At 42.6% G+C, this 16,582-nt stretch overlaps 1 protein-coding gene across 4 annotated transcripts in view; it reads right to left on the reverse strand.

The window, feature by feature from the left end:
• The window catches only part of IQCK (IQ motif containing K), a 138,002-nt gene that overhangs the window by 60,233 nt on the left and 61,187 nt on the right, over positions 1-16,582 (reverse strand). For 3 of the 4 annotated variants that reach the window (XM_025369493.1, XM_025369492.1, XM_025369495.1), the window contains one exon: positions 8,138-8,222. The exons of the other annotated variant lie outside the window; for it this stretch is intronic. In XM_025369493.1, coding sequence (XP_025225278.1) covers positions 8,138-8,222 — 85 coding nt within the window. The remainder of the gene's footprint in view (positions 1-8,137; positions 8,223-16,582) is intronic. 4 annotated transcript variants of the gene reach the window in all.

The raw sequence follows: 16,582 nt of genomic DNA on the forward strand, positions 1-16,582 counted from the left end.
GAAGGATATTATATATTTTTAAAAAGCTTATATGCATTGCTGGGCACGGTGGCTCACCCCTGTAATCCCTACACTTTGGGAAGCTGAGGTGAGAGAATCCCTTATGTCTAGGAGTTTGAGACCAGCCTGGCCAACACAGTGAGATCCCTTCTCCATTTGTTTTTTTTTATTAGCCGGGCATAGTGGCACATTCCTGTAGTCCCAGCTACTCGGGAAGCTGGGGTGGGAGGATTGCTTGAGCTCAGGAGATTGAGGCTACAGTGAGCCGTGTTCACGCCACTGCCCTCCAGCCTGGGTGACAAAGTGAGACCCTGTCAGAAAAAAAAAACAAACCCAAAACTTGTATGCATTATCTATTTTTTTCACAAGTGATATGCATTACTTGCACAATTAAAAAAATACATATATGTTTTAGAAAAATTTGCTCGTTGGGGTAGGCTCTCGTCTCCAGCTATAGCCAAGCCTCCAGCTGACACAGGACACAGTCTTTTCCTGGGACAAATTGAAATGGCTGCTTTGTACCATTGGGTCCAGATTTTCATTTTGTGCCAATATCCTCCTTTGTGTGCAAGTAATTAAGAGTCTGGATATTTTCACACTGAAAATTGTATTGTCAGGACTTTAGGCTATAAGTGACTGAAGTGTTTTTTCGTGTGTGTGTGTGATGGAGTCTGGCTCTGTTGCCAGGCTGGAGTGCAATGGCACGATCTCGGCTCACTGAAACTTCCTCCTCCCAGATTCAAGCGATTCTCCTGCCTCAGCCTCCTAAGTAGCTGGGATTACAGGCATGTGCCACCACACCTGGTTAATTTTTATATTTTTAGTAGAGATGGGGTTTCACCATGTTGGCCAGGCTGGTCTCCAACTCCTGACCTCAAGTGATCCACCTGCCTCACCTCCCAAAGTGTTGGGATTACAGGCGTGTGCCACTGTGCCCAGCCTGAAGTCCATCTTGAAGGGGATTCACTGGTATAGCTGAATGCAGGTCCTCAAACGAACTCAAAACCCAGCCCTTTTCTCTGCCTTTTAGCCCTGCTTACCTATGTGGTCATTTTTCCAACAGGCTCTTCACACTGTGTTAAGATGGTGCTGACAGTCTGGCCTCTCGGTAACCCAGTGCAAAGAGGGCTGCTCTGTCCCAGCCACTCCAATGAGGATCCCAGAATGGAGGAGTCTCACTAGGTCTGACTGGCCTGATTTCCGTCTGCTGCCCATCATGAACTAAGCCCTATAGCCAGAAGGATGGAATACGCATCCAGGCCGACACAGCCCCTCCACAGCTAGGGTGAGACCTGTCCCACCCTCAACCTTGTACTCTGCTGATACCAAGCTGTTTCTCCTTGGTGGTTCCCTCACTTACCCTAGGTCAGTTCGCTCAGTGCACAGATTCTTATTGTTCTCTGCAAGTGGAGATCAGAAATCTCCATTATTTTATTTTACTGTTGTTTTTTTTTTTTTTTTAATTTTTCAAGGCCTCAAAGGGGCCGCTGTAGCAACCTGGCACTGTATTGTTCATCAAATAACGTGTAATGATTGATGGACTTTGTAATTCTCAGTTGTCACAATGCCTGGAGGGGGAGCTGATGTTGGGAGGAGGGGAGGACTGCTAATGCATGCCACCCTGGGTGACTCCGCTGAGTTAGAATAAAACAAAACAAATGAGTAGAAGGCATAAAACACCACGGGCGCTTATTCAGACAGAATACATATTCAGTGGATTTATCTGGTCTCTACTGCTAAAATCATTAAAGAAATTTCAATCATGATGGCGCATAAGAACCTCATATTTGAACTTCACAAGAAAGCAAGGTTTTTTTCTTACCAATTGTATCCAAGATTTCATAAACTGAAGAACACCAGTGATGCAATAGTGCGTGACTTATCACCAATCACACTAGGAAAAGGAGAGTGTTCAGAACGGAACCAGAATTCATTCACAATATTAAAAAACCAACACTCAGTTTTTGCACATTGAAGCAATCTGACTTTTCTTTCTTTCTTTTTTTGAGACAGAGTCTCGCTTTTGTCCCCCAGGCTAGAGTGCAATGGCACGATCTCGGCTCACTGCAACCTCCACCTTCCGAGTTCAACTGATTCTCCTGCCTCAGCCTCCTGAGTAGCTGGGATTATAGGCGCCCGCTACCACGCCCAGCTAATTTTTGTATTTTTAGTAGCGACGAGGTTTCACCATATTAGTCAGTTGGTCTCGATGGTCTCAGACTCCTGACCTCAGGTGATCCACCCACCTTGGCCACCCAAAGAATCTGACTTTTCAACCACTAGACTCGAATTTTGAAAGAAGAAACAGGCCGGGCGCAGTGACTCACACCTGTAATCCCAGCACATTGGGAGGCCGAGAAGGGCGGATCACTTGAGGCCAGGAGTTTGAGACCAGCTTGGCCAACATAGTGAGACACCGTTTCTACTAAAAATACAAAAAATAGCCAGGTGTGGTGGCACCCTGTTATTGTGTTACTGTCTTTTTGATTCTAGCCATGCTAGTGGATATGAAGTGGTATCTCATTGTGGTTTTGATTTGTATTTCCTTATGACTAGTGATGTTGAGCATCTTTTCGTGTTTATTGGCCACTGGTATATATTCTCTGGAGAGATGTCTACTCAAATCCTTTGCCAATTTTGTAAATGGGTCATTTGTACTTTTACTGTTGGGTTGTGAGAGTTCTTTATATATTATAAATATGAGACCTTTATCGAATGCCTGAACTTGCAAATATTTTTTCCTGTTCTGTGGGTTCTTGTTTCACTCACTTGATGATGTTCTTTGAAGCACAAAATGTGTTTTTAATTTGATGAAGTCCAATTTATCTATTTTGTTCCTTTTGTGGCTTTTGCTTTTTGTTATATAAACTGTTGCTTAATATAAGGTCATGAAAATTTACATCCATGTTTTCTTCTAATATTTTTATAGTTTTCACACTTTCATTTAGATATTTAAGTAATTTTGAGTTAATTTTTCATATAAGATATCAAGTAAGGGTCTAACTTCATTCTTTTGCATGTGAATATCCAGTTGTTCCAGTATCGTTTGTTGAAAGGACTATTCTTTCCCCCATTAAATGGTCTTGGCACCCTTGTTGGAAATCAATTGACCATAAATGTAAGAGTTTATTTCTGGACTCTCAATTCTATTCCATCTATATACACATTTATCCTTATGCTAGTACTACTCAGTTTTGATTACTGCACTTTGTAGTAAGTTCTGAAATAGGGAAGGGTGAGTCCTCCAACTTGGTTCTCCTTTTTCAAGATTGTTTTGACTGTTTTGGGTCCCTTCGCATCTTCATACAAATTTTAGGACTGGTTTGTTAATTTCACAAAAAAAAAAAAAAAAAAAAAACCCCAGCCGAGATTTCGATAGGCATTGTGTTGAATCTGTAGATCAATGTGGGGAGTACTGCCGTCTTAACAATATCAAGTCTTCCAGTCAATGAACACAGGATGTCTTTCCATTTGATTAGGTTTTATTTAATATCTTTCAATGATGTTTTATAGTTTTCAGCATGCAAGCCTTGCACTTCTTTTGTTAAATTTATTCCTAATATTTTATTCTTTTAGATGCCATTGCAAATGGAATTATTTTCTTAATTTCATTTTCAGATTGTTCATTGCTAAGTGTATAGAAATTCAGTTGCTTTTTGTATACTGACCTTGTATCCTACAACCTTGTTTATTAGTTCTAATAGGTTGTTTTTAGTGAATCTTTACAATTTTCTATATATAAGGTCTTGTCATCTATGACTGGAAATATATTTACTTTTTTGTTTCCAATCCAAATGCTTTTATTTATTTTTCTTGCCTAATTTTCCTGGCTAGAACCACCAGTACTATGTTAAATTGAAGTTGCAAGAGAGGACATTTTCCTCTTGTTCCTAATCTTGGGGGAAAATATTCAGTCTTTCACCATTAAATGTGATGTTAGCTTTGTGGTTTTCATAACTTTACCAGGTTGAGGAAATCCCCTTCTATTCCCAGTTTGTTAAGTGTTTTTGTCAAGAAAACATTTTTATCAAATGCGTTTTCTATATCCATTGAGATGATCTCTGGTTTAAGTTCATTTTTAATTAAAGAAAATCATACTACATTCTCTTTATAAAAAAATGTGTTCAGTGTCGCCGGGTGCAGTGGCTCACGCCTGTAATTCCAGCACTTTGGGAGGCCGAGGCGGGTGGATCAGCTGAGGTCAGGAGTTTGAGACCAGCTTGGCCAACATGGTGAAACCCCCCGTCTCTACTAAAAATACAAAAATTAGCTGAATGTGGTGGCAGGCGCCTGTAATCCCACCTACTCGGGAGGCTGAGGCAGGACAATCGCTTGAACCTGGGAGGTGGAGGTTGCAGTGAGCTGAGATCATGCCACTGCACTCCAGCCTGGGTGACAAGAGCAAAACTCCGTCTCAAAAAAAAAAAAAAAACAACAAAAACAAACAAAAAAGTGTTCAGTATACATAAGGCTAGAGTCTTCCTAGTTCTTTCCCAACCACCCCAAGGTACTCGCTGTTGTCAGATTGCTGTTTCTTTTAGCTAATTTCCTATCCGTGTGTGTGCATGTGCTCAAAATATACAATATGCTTTAACAAAAAATGGCATAATAGTGTCAAATTAAATTCGGCCTAAACCTGCCTCCATGGATCATGGAGGCAGTTTTTGTATTTTTAGTAGAGACAGGATTTTGCCATGTTGGCCAGGCTTGCAATCTATGAGTACCTTCTTGTAACAAGTAGCTGAGTCTCAGCCAATCACAGCAGACAAGCTTCAGTCGATTGCAGGCTGCCAACTGATGAGACCACGTCCATATAAGGCAATGCCAAGCTGTAACCAATCAAGCTGTTTCTGGATGTCATTACCACTTTCTGTCTATAAATAAGGCCTGCCTAGGTTGCTGGGTAGAGCTCTCTGAACCTCTCTCCTGCTTCCGAGTGCTGCCCAATTCATGAATTGTTCTTTGCTCAAATAACTTCTGTGAAATTTGTCTAAAGTTTTTCTTTTAATAATGGATGTATGCTGTTTCCTCTCCCTGGAATGCCCTCTTGGTCCCAGCTGACATACCAGTGCCCACTTCCTCTTTAAGACTGAGGAAGTGCCTCTTTTCCGTGGTGCCTTCTAAGGTCATCCATACATCAGACATCTTTTCCTTCTAGTGATGGCTCAAAATTGTTCCCCTTTTTGTAGCCCCCTTTGGTTATGATTTTAACAGGGGAGGTGTTTAGATTTGAACAGCCTGAATTTTCATCCAGTATACACTGATAGCCCCCAAACATCTTTTTAGCTATAAACACATTTATAGCTATTGTGTGATGATGGTGCTACAGCCACAGTTAAATTTTGAGCCACTTTGACATCGTTTTATATGGCAGCATTTGTTGGTATGATAAGTGGAATTCAGCTGCTTTGTTGGTATGATAAGTGGAATTACAGACTGCTTTTCATACTGTGTTCATATCAGTAAGAATGAATCCCAAAGCTCCTTGTGTGTGGGAGGATGAGGGTGGCTGGAATCTTACCATGGAAGAATCAGGGATGAACAGTTCCCCTTTTACTGTTATTACTGGTTACATACTGGGCTTCTGGGTATGAGTTCATTTGAAATAAACAGCACACACCTGTTTCAAGGACGGGCTTGAAAATGACTATTTTATTGCACTTAGCTCTTACCTTTTCTTTATTGAGACAGAGTCTCACTCTGTCACCAAGCCTGGAATGCAGTGGCACAATCTTGGCTGACTGCAACCTCCACCTCCTAGGTTGAAGCTATTCTCATGCTTCAGCCTCCCAAGTAGCTGGGATTACTGGCATGCGCCACCATGCCCAGCTAGTTTTTGTATTTTTAGTAGAGACAGGATTTTGCCATGTTGGCCAGGCTTGTTTCAAACTCCTGACCTCAAGTGATCCGCCTGCCTTGGCCTCCCAAAATGCAGGGATTACAGGTGTGAGCCACCACTCACAGTCTGCTCTTAACATTTCATAAAAGTAGAAAAGTAAAATTGCTGATTCTAGTGTAACAAGTATAAGTCTCACAAATCAAAGATGGAATTCCAGTAGCATCTGAACAGCAGGAATATTTTGCCTTGGTTAGACATCCCTGGATGTAAGCTAACCTTCTGGTGTTCAATGAAGAAAAAAGACCACATTTATAAAATATGTATGAAATAGTGAAAACCTACATTATAAAAAACTATGTCTAAATCACAGGGAATAATAGGGGTTTCTGTAACAGGGGTTTTTTTTTTTTTTTTTTTAACTCTTTGGGCATAGACTGCTCCTTTAATGTGCAAATATGTTATTTAACTTTCACACTTCCCTTTAGCCCTGGTTTCTGGAACGTACCATGCACAAAAGGAGTGGAATAACTGGACAATATTGACTCATACAGTAAGCTCTTGTGTTCAGGGACAGTTCCACTAATGGGCATGTAGCAAATATTTGTTGATTAATTGTAGCTTGTTAGGATTAATCCAACTTCTTAATTGATAGCTGTTTGCTGGTGTGTTTATCAGAGTCTCTTTTTCCTACACCAGCTGTGTATAGAGTATGAAAAGCTTTTGGTCTCTACGGAAATCCACTGCGACCTTTCCCTCTGGCGGTGTTTGCCACGGCTGATGTTAAATGTAAGCTCATTCCACGATATATGATGCTCAGATTTGGGGTAAGTCATCTTGCTACCTAGAATGGGAGCTTTATGGAAGCTTGTTAACACTGATACACTAATTGCCAAATAATTGGAGAGGTTGTATACTTTTTGGAATGAGATACACATGCTACTCTCATATGTATTTGGTGAGAACTTCTTACACTATATCCTTCCTGAAGGGCCACATGACAATATTATCAGGAGTTTTTTGTTTTTTTTTTTTTGAGACAGGGTCTTGCTTTGTCACCCAGGTTTGAGTACAGTGGCACAATCCTATCTCACTGCAGCCTTGACCCCTTTGGCTCAAGTGATCCTCCTGCCTCAGCCTCCCAAGTAGCTGGGATTACAGATGCCCACCACTGCACCTGGCTCATTTTTGTATGTTTTTGCAAAGACAGAGTCTCACTATGTTGCCCAGGCTGGTCTCTAACTCCTGCCTCAAGAGATCCTCCTTCCTTGTCCCTCCAAAGTGTTGAGATTACAGGCATGAGTCATCCTGCCCAGCCAGGATCAGGAGCTTTAAAAAAAGCTTACCTTTTCATCTAGAAATTCCACTTCTAGGGTTTTCCTATATAAATGACCAGATGAACGTGCAAAAATGACTGAACGAAGGTGTCTATTATAGCATTTATTACAATAATAAAAAATATTGTAAATAACCTCAAAGTCTCAAATAGAAAAATGGTTAAAAAAGACAGGTTATAAAGGCAAAGGCTATTTTCTATGTTAAGTGTTTATATGTCACTATGTGAATTCAGATTTTTAAAGTTTGAAGTTTTATACCAAAATGTTAACAATAATTATCTTTTGGTGATGGAGCTATCAGTGACTCAAAAAATTTTTATTTCTTTTATCCGACTTACCTGAATTTTCTAATTTGTTTTCTAAAATGACAATGTAGTTTTCTCTGTATATATCAATACAGGCCAGTCAACCCAACTTTAAAAGGTGAAGAGAGTACTTTCAATAACTACAAAATAAGTTTTGGTAAAAATTACTTGTTTTTTTTTTTGGAAACAGGGTGTATCTCTGTCTCCCAGGCTGGAGTGCAATGGCACTATCTCCACTTACTGAAACCTCTGCCTCCTGGGCTCAAGCCATCCTCCCACCTCAGCCTCCCAAGAGCAGCTAGACTACAGATGTGCACCACACAGGCTAAGTTTTGTATTTTTTTTCTTTTTTTTCTTTTTGGCAGATATGAGGTTTCGTCATGTTGCCCAGGATGGTCTTGAACTCCTGGGTTCAAGTGATCCTCCCACGCTGGCCTCCCCAAAGTTCTGGGATTACAGCCATGAGCTACTATGCCCAGCCAGTTTCGGTCAAAATTCTAAATCACTCTTTAAGACCCATTTTACAGAGAATCCTATTTCTGAGGTCTGGATGTTAGCTATAATATCCTGTTCCTAACTCATCTAAGGTTTCCCCTGGACCCTCCTCCTCACAAAAGTTCCCTGTTAAATCAAATACCACAGTTGCATATGATTCTTACCAAATAGGCTCTCCAGAAGGATTGAATGTAGAGGGCCGCTTCCTCTTCTGTCAGCAGGAGGGAGAGTGGGATTGGCGGCCGTGGGCTGAAAAGCAATAAAATGGTCATATGCCCATGAGAATCCAGTCCTTCAGCCTTGGCGTTGCCTTTGACAACATAATGACCTCTCTGATTAAGTGCTTCATCCATCCCCTTTCTTAGCAGGCAACAGTGTCATTTTAGATAGAAAAGTATATGCTTGAGTTAGCGTTTATTATTTTAAAATCTGGGAAGGATTTTTAAAAAAAAAAAAAAAACAAAACGGTGTAATCTTAAATCATTGTTAGCCTATTCTTCTTTTGAAGGACTCAGGCTGCTATACTTGCATTTTAGTCCTGAAGGTGCAACATACATGTTACTGACATGAGACTGTTTGGATACAATGCAAGAGACAGAGGAGCAGCTGCCTTTATGTACTGCAGTATGACCGAGACATAATAAAGAGCTCTTTCTCCAACTTTCCATTGAAATTAAGGACTATAGTTCATCTCTTTCCTGAAAAGAACACTGGAATTTATCTCTGATTAGTGTGCATTCCAGGTTAATATGGTTTAAATTCAAGCACATTTTTAAGTTCTGTAACAACAGAAACATCAGGGGTTTGGTGTAGGTCTTGCTGCTCACCACACAGAATGCCAATCACTGAGCTGATGAGTATTACCAGGGAAGAAGACTCTAATCTTAATCGAGTGCTACAGTCAGGAGGAGATGGGATCAATCCTAAATCCACCTCCCAAATGGACAAAAACTAGGGGTTTATACAGCAGGGAAGAAATGTGACAATGTGTAAGGAAACAAGAACTACAGAGGAGCTAGGAAGCAATCATGATGAATGAGGGCTCTGGCATCTCATTGTCTAGATGTGGTGATCTGATGAGTTTCAGTTCTTTGATACCGCCTTTTTTTTTTTTTTTTTTTGAGAGGCCTGGGGTTCCTTCCCTGAGGAAGGAACTTGGATAAATTAAGTTTTAAGCTTTAAGACCGGAGGGGTCAATTTCTATGTTTATCCGAAAACAACAACAACAACAAAAACTATGGGACGACTGGGTTGGTTTCACTGCTTCATCTTAATAAGAAATAAAATATCTCAAGTGCTGGATCAGTTGATAGTGTCTGCTCTTGTGGGATTTTTCATATTATAGGATTTAAAAAAAAAATCAAAGATACCACATTAAAAAATTAAGACTACTCATTTTTTCCCCCTAAAAGTTTAACAGAGGCACTAACAGATGACAAGGACTTACAAATCTGTCTTAATTCAGGTTCTTTATGTTTCCCCCAAAGCAAAACATAGCTGCCTCTGAAAAGCAAAGGCCAAGACAGTTCAGATATAAAAGAAATAAACCCTCAAAGGACGTGGATCACATGGAGGCTGCTTCCAGTATAGCATCCCCAGAAATGACTTTGCAAGTAAGGGACTCCCAAGTGCCCTGGCCTCAAAACTATCCCAAATAACAGCTAGAGCTTACAGTAACTCATGGCACAGACAGGTTGACTAACCTACCCAAGGTCACACAGCTTGTAGGTGCCTAGTCAGGATTTGGGACCAGACCTCTACAATCCCAAAGCCCAAGCATCCCTTACCATGGAGTGCTGACACACCAGGCCTCAATGGGCAAATAAATGCAGATGCCTGGCCTGCCACAGACTGCAAAGCTAACTGGCAACAGTGCATGATTCTCCAGGACCCAAGGGTTTTATTTCCCTCCAAAAACTCTGACTTAAAAAAAGAAAAAGAAAAGCTTGATGTAGTATATTTGTTTGAGTGAATGAATGCTCTTTTGAATTATTCCAGAACCAAAGAAATCAAAGCCACAAAGAACATAGAAGTTATCAGCACTATTTCTAGTGAGTGCAGAGCTGTTGCCAGGCTCTGGTTTTCTGGCTGGACAGGTCCTTTTTAAGAGACCAAGTAAAGGTGATTCTTCCATTTCTTCCTCCCTCCCTCCCTGCCTCCCTCCCTGCTTCCCTCCCTCCCTTCCTTCCTCTTTCTTTCTCTCTCTTTCTTTCTTCTTTTCTCCCTTCCTTCCTCTCTCTCTCTTTCTTTCTTTCTTTCTGATGAAGTCTTACTCTGTCCCCTAGGCTAGAGTACGGTGGCATGATCTTGGCTCACTGCAACCTCTGCCTCCTGGGTTCAAGCAATCCTCCTGCCTCAGTATCCTGAGTAGTGGGACTACAGGAGCTCGCCACAATACCCGGTTGATTTTTGTATTTTTGGGTAGAGATAGGGTTTCACTGTGTTGGCCAGGTTGGTCTCGAACTCCTGACCTCAGGTGATCTGCTCACCTCTGCCTCCCAAAGTGCTGGGATTACAGGCATGAGCCATCATGCGCAGTCTCTTTTACATTTTTTAAGTAAATTTTCTTAAAATTGTACAGGCAGAGTCTTGCTATGTGGTCTCCAACTCTTGGCCTCAAGCAATCCTCCCACCTCAGCCTCCCAAAGCACTGGGATTACAGGCATGAGCCACCAGCCCAGCCTGGGCTCCCTCTTTTCCACATTAAATGTCTCTCCTCCTCCAATGTCCTGATTCTCTATATCTCAGTTCTGTGACACCAACAAATCACATCCCTGAAGTAATTTCCCTTCACTAGTTAAAATTCAACAGCTTCTAGAGAGACCTTAGTGTTTATAAGGAGACCTTGGTGTGTTGGCAGTGAATTCATGGGAATGATGCTCTAATGCATTCTCACTGGCTGATATTTACTGGGAACTTTCTGGATCCCCTCCCAGCAGCCTTGCTCCTCATGCTCCAGCCCTGCGGGCGTCACTGGTGGAGGGTCGTGACTGCAAGTTGTCCAGGTCCTTGGCGTTTTGAACAAAGAATTGTACAAAATGCCCAAGAAAGCAAAGAAAGAATGAAGCAACAAAACAACGAAAGCAGGGATTTATTGAAAATGAAAGTACGAAAGTACAAAAGTACACTCCACAGTGTGGGAGCGGGCCCAAACAGCGGCTCAAGGGCCCGGATACATAATTTCTTGGGTCCAAATACCCCCTAGAAGTTTCCCATTGGCCACTTCATGCTCACCTCATGTAAATGAAGTAAGTGGTAGCCAGCAATCAGTCTGATTGGTTGTAAAAAGCGGCCAACCAGAGGCTGAAGCGAAGTAACAAAATTATACTTCTATGCAAACAAAGACTCGGCCCGCAATCAGTCTGACTGGTGTGGACAGCCAATTTCCCATCTGCTGCGCAGAAAATTTTGGGAGTTGAAAAGCGAGGAGCCTCTGGTCCTTTTGCTACTTAGGCATGGAAAGTTAGGGTTTTCCTTTCAATTTAGTCCTAGGATGTGAGACAGCCTTAGGTTCCCTGCCTCCAGGCCCTATTCTCCTGCCTCATTGGCCCTTGGCAGCTCCTCAAATGTGTGGTGCTTCCCCCACCTCAGGGCCTTTGCTAAGCTGCTTTCCTCTGCCTCCAGTATCCCCCTACTCCTAGCCAGAAGCACCCTGTACAGAGGTCCTCGTTGTTCTCTGCTCAAGGGCACCCAGCTGATCGGCCAGAGGGTGCTAAAACCCAGCACATGCTCTGCTCCTGGCTGTGTGGCCACATCTGCCCTAAGGTGAGGATACCTTTTCCTAATTTGCTCAAATGCACCTTGGGGCTGGTGTGAGGCCTGACACCTCTTTTTCTTGGTTCCCTCTTATTCCTGCTTCTGATCTCCATTCAAATGTTATTGAGGCAGGGCGCTGTGGCTCATGGGCCTGTAATCCCAGCACTTTGGAAGGCCGAGGACGGTGGATCACCTGAGGTCAGGAGTTCGAGACCAGTCCGGCCAACATGGTGAAACCCCATCTCTACTAAAAGTACAAAACTTAGCCAGCTGTGGTGGTGTGTGCCTTTAATCCCAGCTACTCGGGAAGGTGAGGCAAGACAATCGTTTGAACCTGGGAGGCAGAGGTTGCAGTGAGCCAAGATCGTGCCACTGTACTCCAGCCTGGGCAACAGAGCAAGACTCCATCTCAAAAAGAAAAAAAAGTAATTGAAAAATGTCCTTTGATTACATCAGGGCCCAAGGAAGCTTCCTGTAATTTTCCTTCCTGGTCCTTGGCCCAATTTGGAGATAGAAGTTGTTGTAATTACCTAATCAATGCTTGAATCTTCTACTGGTCTGAAAGCTCCACAAGGGTAGACATGGGTCCTGTGTTTGCTCCTCTTGGTGTCCCTGGCATGTAGGACAATGTCTGGCACATAGTAGGCACACTCAACAAATACTTGTGGAATGAGTAGTTGCCTCTGTGCCCAGCTGTGTGTTAAGCACTTTCTACACGTGATTTTGTTAAATCCACATAACATGAAGAATGAGTTGTTATCCTTTGTTTAGAGTTGAAACAACTGAGGCATAGAGGGGTAAAGGGACTCTGTGTTCAAGGTCATTGAGCGTTTCCAGCTGAGAATGCAAACTGCCCAGGAAACAGTGGCCCAGAGAGAAGACAGGGCCAGCTCACAAGGTCAGTAGCATAGAAGTCAGGGTCTAGCAGCTGCTGAGTGTTAAGGAGAAGAAAACACAATCATTTGCTTCAAAGAAAAAAAAAAAATGGGGGCAGGGAGGGTGGAGAATCATAGAAAACGCCCTCTTTGTTGAACTTTACAGTAATAACTTGGCAGATATTCATTTATCTGAACCTCCACAGGGAAATCCTATGTCAGGAAGGCTAAACAGAGTAGAATTTGTCACTTGTATTGGAGGGGAGATTTGATAGTACCTTTCTGTTCAGCAGCAATTTTCCTGCTTTAAGTATGTTTTTCACAACTGATGTCATGAAATCCTCAAAGTAACAGTATTCCTGTTTCGGAATAGCAGCAGGAAAACAGAACTGCAAATCTCAGAACACAACGGGTGAGCCCAAACAAAGGGCTTTCACCAGTAATGAAACCCTGAACTGCTTTGCATCACAACGACATCTCCAAAAAGCAAAATGAGATTTCTAATAGGCCTTTAAGCAGTAATAAGAAGCCACCTTTAGTGACATCCCTGCTTTCATAGCTAGATAATGGGGCGCTGTCTAGCTCCCAAACCAAGAATAAGTATGAGAAAGCCATGGTAAATCAGGCCAAATAAAAAGGACTTACTCTTCGAAGAGTAGTCCTGGGAATTATCAATCATTTCGGCGGGCCAGCTTGAAGGGAGAGAAGCCACGCCAGGCCCTTTCCTCTCTCTTGGAATCAGTGCAACTGGCTTAAAGTCAAATAAAAATAAAGAGGCGACTGCTCATCACCAGGGAACTAGGGAGGGGAGAGATGAACACGTCAATCACAGAAGGAGGCAGCTGAGGCCTTAAAGTGCTTAAATCAGACATCCCAAAGCAGACGTTTTTGCACGTTCAGACGGGCACGACAGGACTGCTGGGTATGTTTCCAAGGAGAATTGTTTTATTAGTAATGCTCATTTGTCATGTCCTCCTCCTTTTTTCCTCAAATGTGAATACATTTGAACCGTAAGAATCAATGCTGGCCGGGCGCAGTGGCTCCCGCCTGTAATCCCAGTACTTTGGGAGGCCGAGGTGGGTGGATCACCTGAGGTCAGGAGTTCCAGACCAGCCTGGCCAACATGGTGAAACTCCGTCTCTACTAAAAACACAAAAATCAGCCTGGCATGGTGGTGGGCGCCTGTAACCCCAGCTACTCAGGAGGCTGAGGCAGGAGAATCGCTTGAACCCAGGAGGTGGAGGTTGCAGTGAGCCGAGATCGCACCACTGCACTCCAGTCTGTGTGAAACAGTGAGACTCTGTCTCACACACACACACACAAAAGAATAAATGCTATAATTCTGAGAAGGAACAAAAATTTATTTTTCTGATTGTGTTGTGTATATATAAATGTATGTGCACATGTGCGTGCGTATACATGCTTCTTTCCCCTTTTTCAGATGCAAAGTAAAAGCTCTGCAGGACATGAAGATACAGCATGCTAACAAAATACATAATAAGAAAATCAGAGACGTTAGTCTTCATCAATTTCTTCATCCAATTCAAAGACAATTAAAGAGGTGCCATCAAAAATCACATTTAATCAGAATAAAGAAGAAAGGAAGAATGCTTGCTTGAGATTGAAAATGAAATTTTGGAATCAAAATTCTATCCACTTTTCTTTCTCTCTCTTTTCTTTTTTTGACAGGGTCTTGCTCTGTCACCCAGGCTGCAGTGTAGTGGCATGATCATAGCTCACTGCAGCCTCAAATTCCTAGGCTCAAGCCATCCTCCCACCTCAGCCTCCTAAACAGCAGAGATTACAGATACTCACCACCATTCCCAGCTAATTTTTTTTTTTTTTTTTTTTTTGTATTTTTGTAGAGACAGCATCTCACTGTGTTGTCCAGGTTGGTCTCGAACTCCTGGGCTCAAGTGATCCTCCCACCTTGGCCTCCCAAAGTGCTGGATTACAGGCAAGAGCCACTGTGCCCATGCTCTCCATTTTTCTTTTCTCTCTCTTTTTTTTTTTTGAGACGGAGTCTCTGTTGCCCAGGCTGGAGTGCAATGGTACGATCTCAGCTCACTGCAACCTCCGCCTCCCAGGTTCAAGTGATTCTCCTGCCTCAGCCTCCTGAGTAGCTGGGATTCTAGGCATGCACCACCATGCCTGGCTAATTTTTGTATTTTTAGTAGAGATGGGGTTTCACCATGTTGGTCAGGCTGGTCTCGAACTGCTGACCTCGTGATCTGCCTACCTCAGTGTCCAAAGTGCTGGGATTACAGGCATGAGCCACCGCGTCCGGTCTTCCACTTTTCATTAACTAAGAGATTAAGTTGTTTTCTTGGAACATGAAAGCACAACCCAGATGTAAAGCCATTTACAAAGATGGCACATGCTCTAAATCAATCATTATGAAGTTTTGCAATTCACTAGTATTTGATAATGGCCACTTGTCACAGTCAGCAAGAGACCTTACCCAGTCCTCGCCTTCCATCCTAACTGGCTTACCAAATGCTCTATATTGAGGCATCACATTTTTTTTTTTTTTTTTTGACGGAGTCTTGCTCTGTCGCCCAGGCTGGAGTGCAGTGGCACGATCTCGGCTCACTGCATCCTCCATTGCCCAGGTTCAAGTAATTCTCCTTCCTCAGCCTCCCGAGTAGCTGGGATTACAGGCGCCTGCCACCACACCCAGCTAATTTTTGTATTTTTAGTAGAGATGGGGTTTCACCATACTGGCCAGGCTGGTCTCAAATTCCTGACCTCAAGTGATCCACCCACCTCAGCTTCCCAAGGTGCGGGGATTACAGGCGTGAGCCACCAGACCTGGCCGAGGCATCACATTCTTGACTTATAAACTTAAAATATTTCTAAAAAGTACAACAGAGGTTATCTGGAATGGTACTCCCCGACCATATGGTGACTAGCCGTTAGGACGGAATCTCATAGGATTCTTTCAATTCCAGCCTTCTGTGAACACACAAATAGCTCCAAAACCTGTGGAACATTACTCTCTGTAGCCTTAAAGCATATTTAGAAATCATGGTTACCAGGATATGATGTTGCTTTGGCCCCTTCACTAATCTCCACCCTGGGAGATCAACAAGCGGTTATTACCCCAGCATCAGGCTGAATCATCCTCCTACTTACACACAGAGCTGAGTCCCATTTTACCAACTCCATCATTGAAGCTGCATACGTGTCCAGATAACAGAACTTACTAAGCAGCAAAGTGCAAGACCACGTGCTCCCATGTGGGTTTCAGATATAACCATTTTTTTAAAAAAACCAAGGCTGTGATACTTGGTATTTCTTGATAAAATATGCCCAGATTATGGTGTTATTTAACAGCTTTGTAACTGATTACACATTTTCTCTAGTGTGACTAAATGAAAAGTTTAAGGAGACCCACCTACTCCCCGGTCTCCCTCCCCTGGATTTAAAGGGTGGGCCCAGGCATGGGGGATGTTCAGAAGAGCAGACCACCTCCCTCCCCACCCTTTTCAAACCTCTCACAGCGGATCTTCACCTTTTCTGTGTCACGGATCCCTTTCCACTTTGGCGGTTTGGATTCCTTCTCACAATAATGTTTTTAACAACATAAAAGTAAATACATAGGATTATGGCAAACCAATTATATTGAAATAAAGGTATCAAAATATTAAAATAAGAGCTGGTGATACAGTAATATATGTGCTTCTAAATTATGCAGTAAATAACAAGAGCTAATAGCAGGCCAGTTAACTACTGTAATTTGAAAGGTGTGACAAGTGTAAAATGGTATTTCTTGATCTCTGCAACAACTGTAATGTGACATAAGAATGTCTGTGGTTGCTGTCAGGGACAAACTCACAGATACTATGGAAACTACTGAGGTTTGTTGCCCACATTCATACTTAAAGGAGACGCTGGATTTAAGTGAGAGATTAGTGAAAATAAAGAGAGAATTTATTGCCCCTTCCAAGTTCTGGGACCCCTGAATCATAGACAGTT

This window comes from Theropithecus gelada, chromosome 20 (assembly GCF_003255815.1).
Source record: "Theropithecus gelada isolate Dixy chromosome 20, Tgel_1.0, whole genome shotgun sequence".
Lineage (NCBI taxonomy): Eukaryota > Metazoa > Chordata > Mammalia > Primates > Cercopithecidae > Theropithecus > Theropithecus gelada.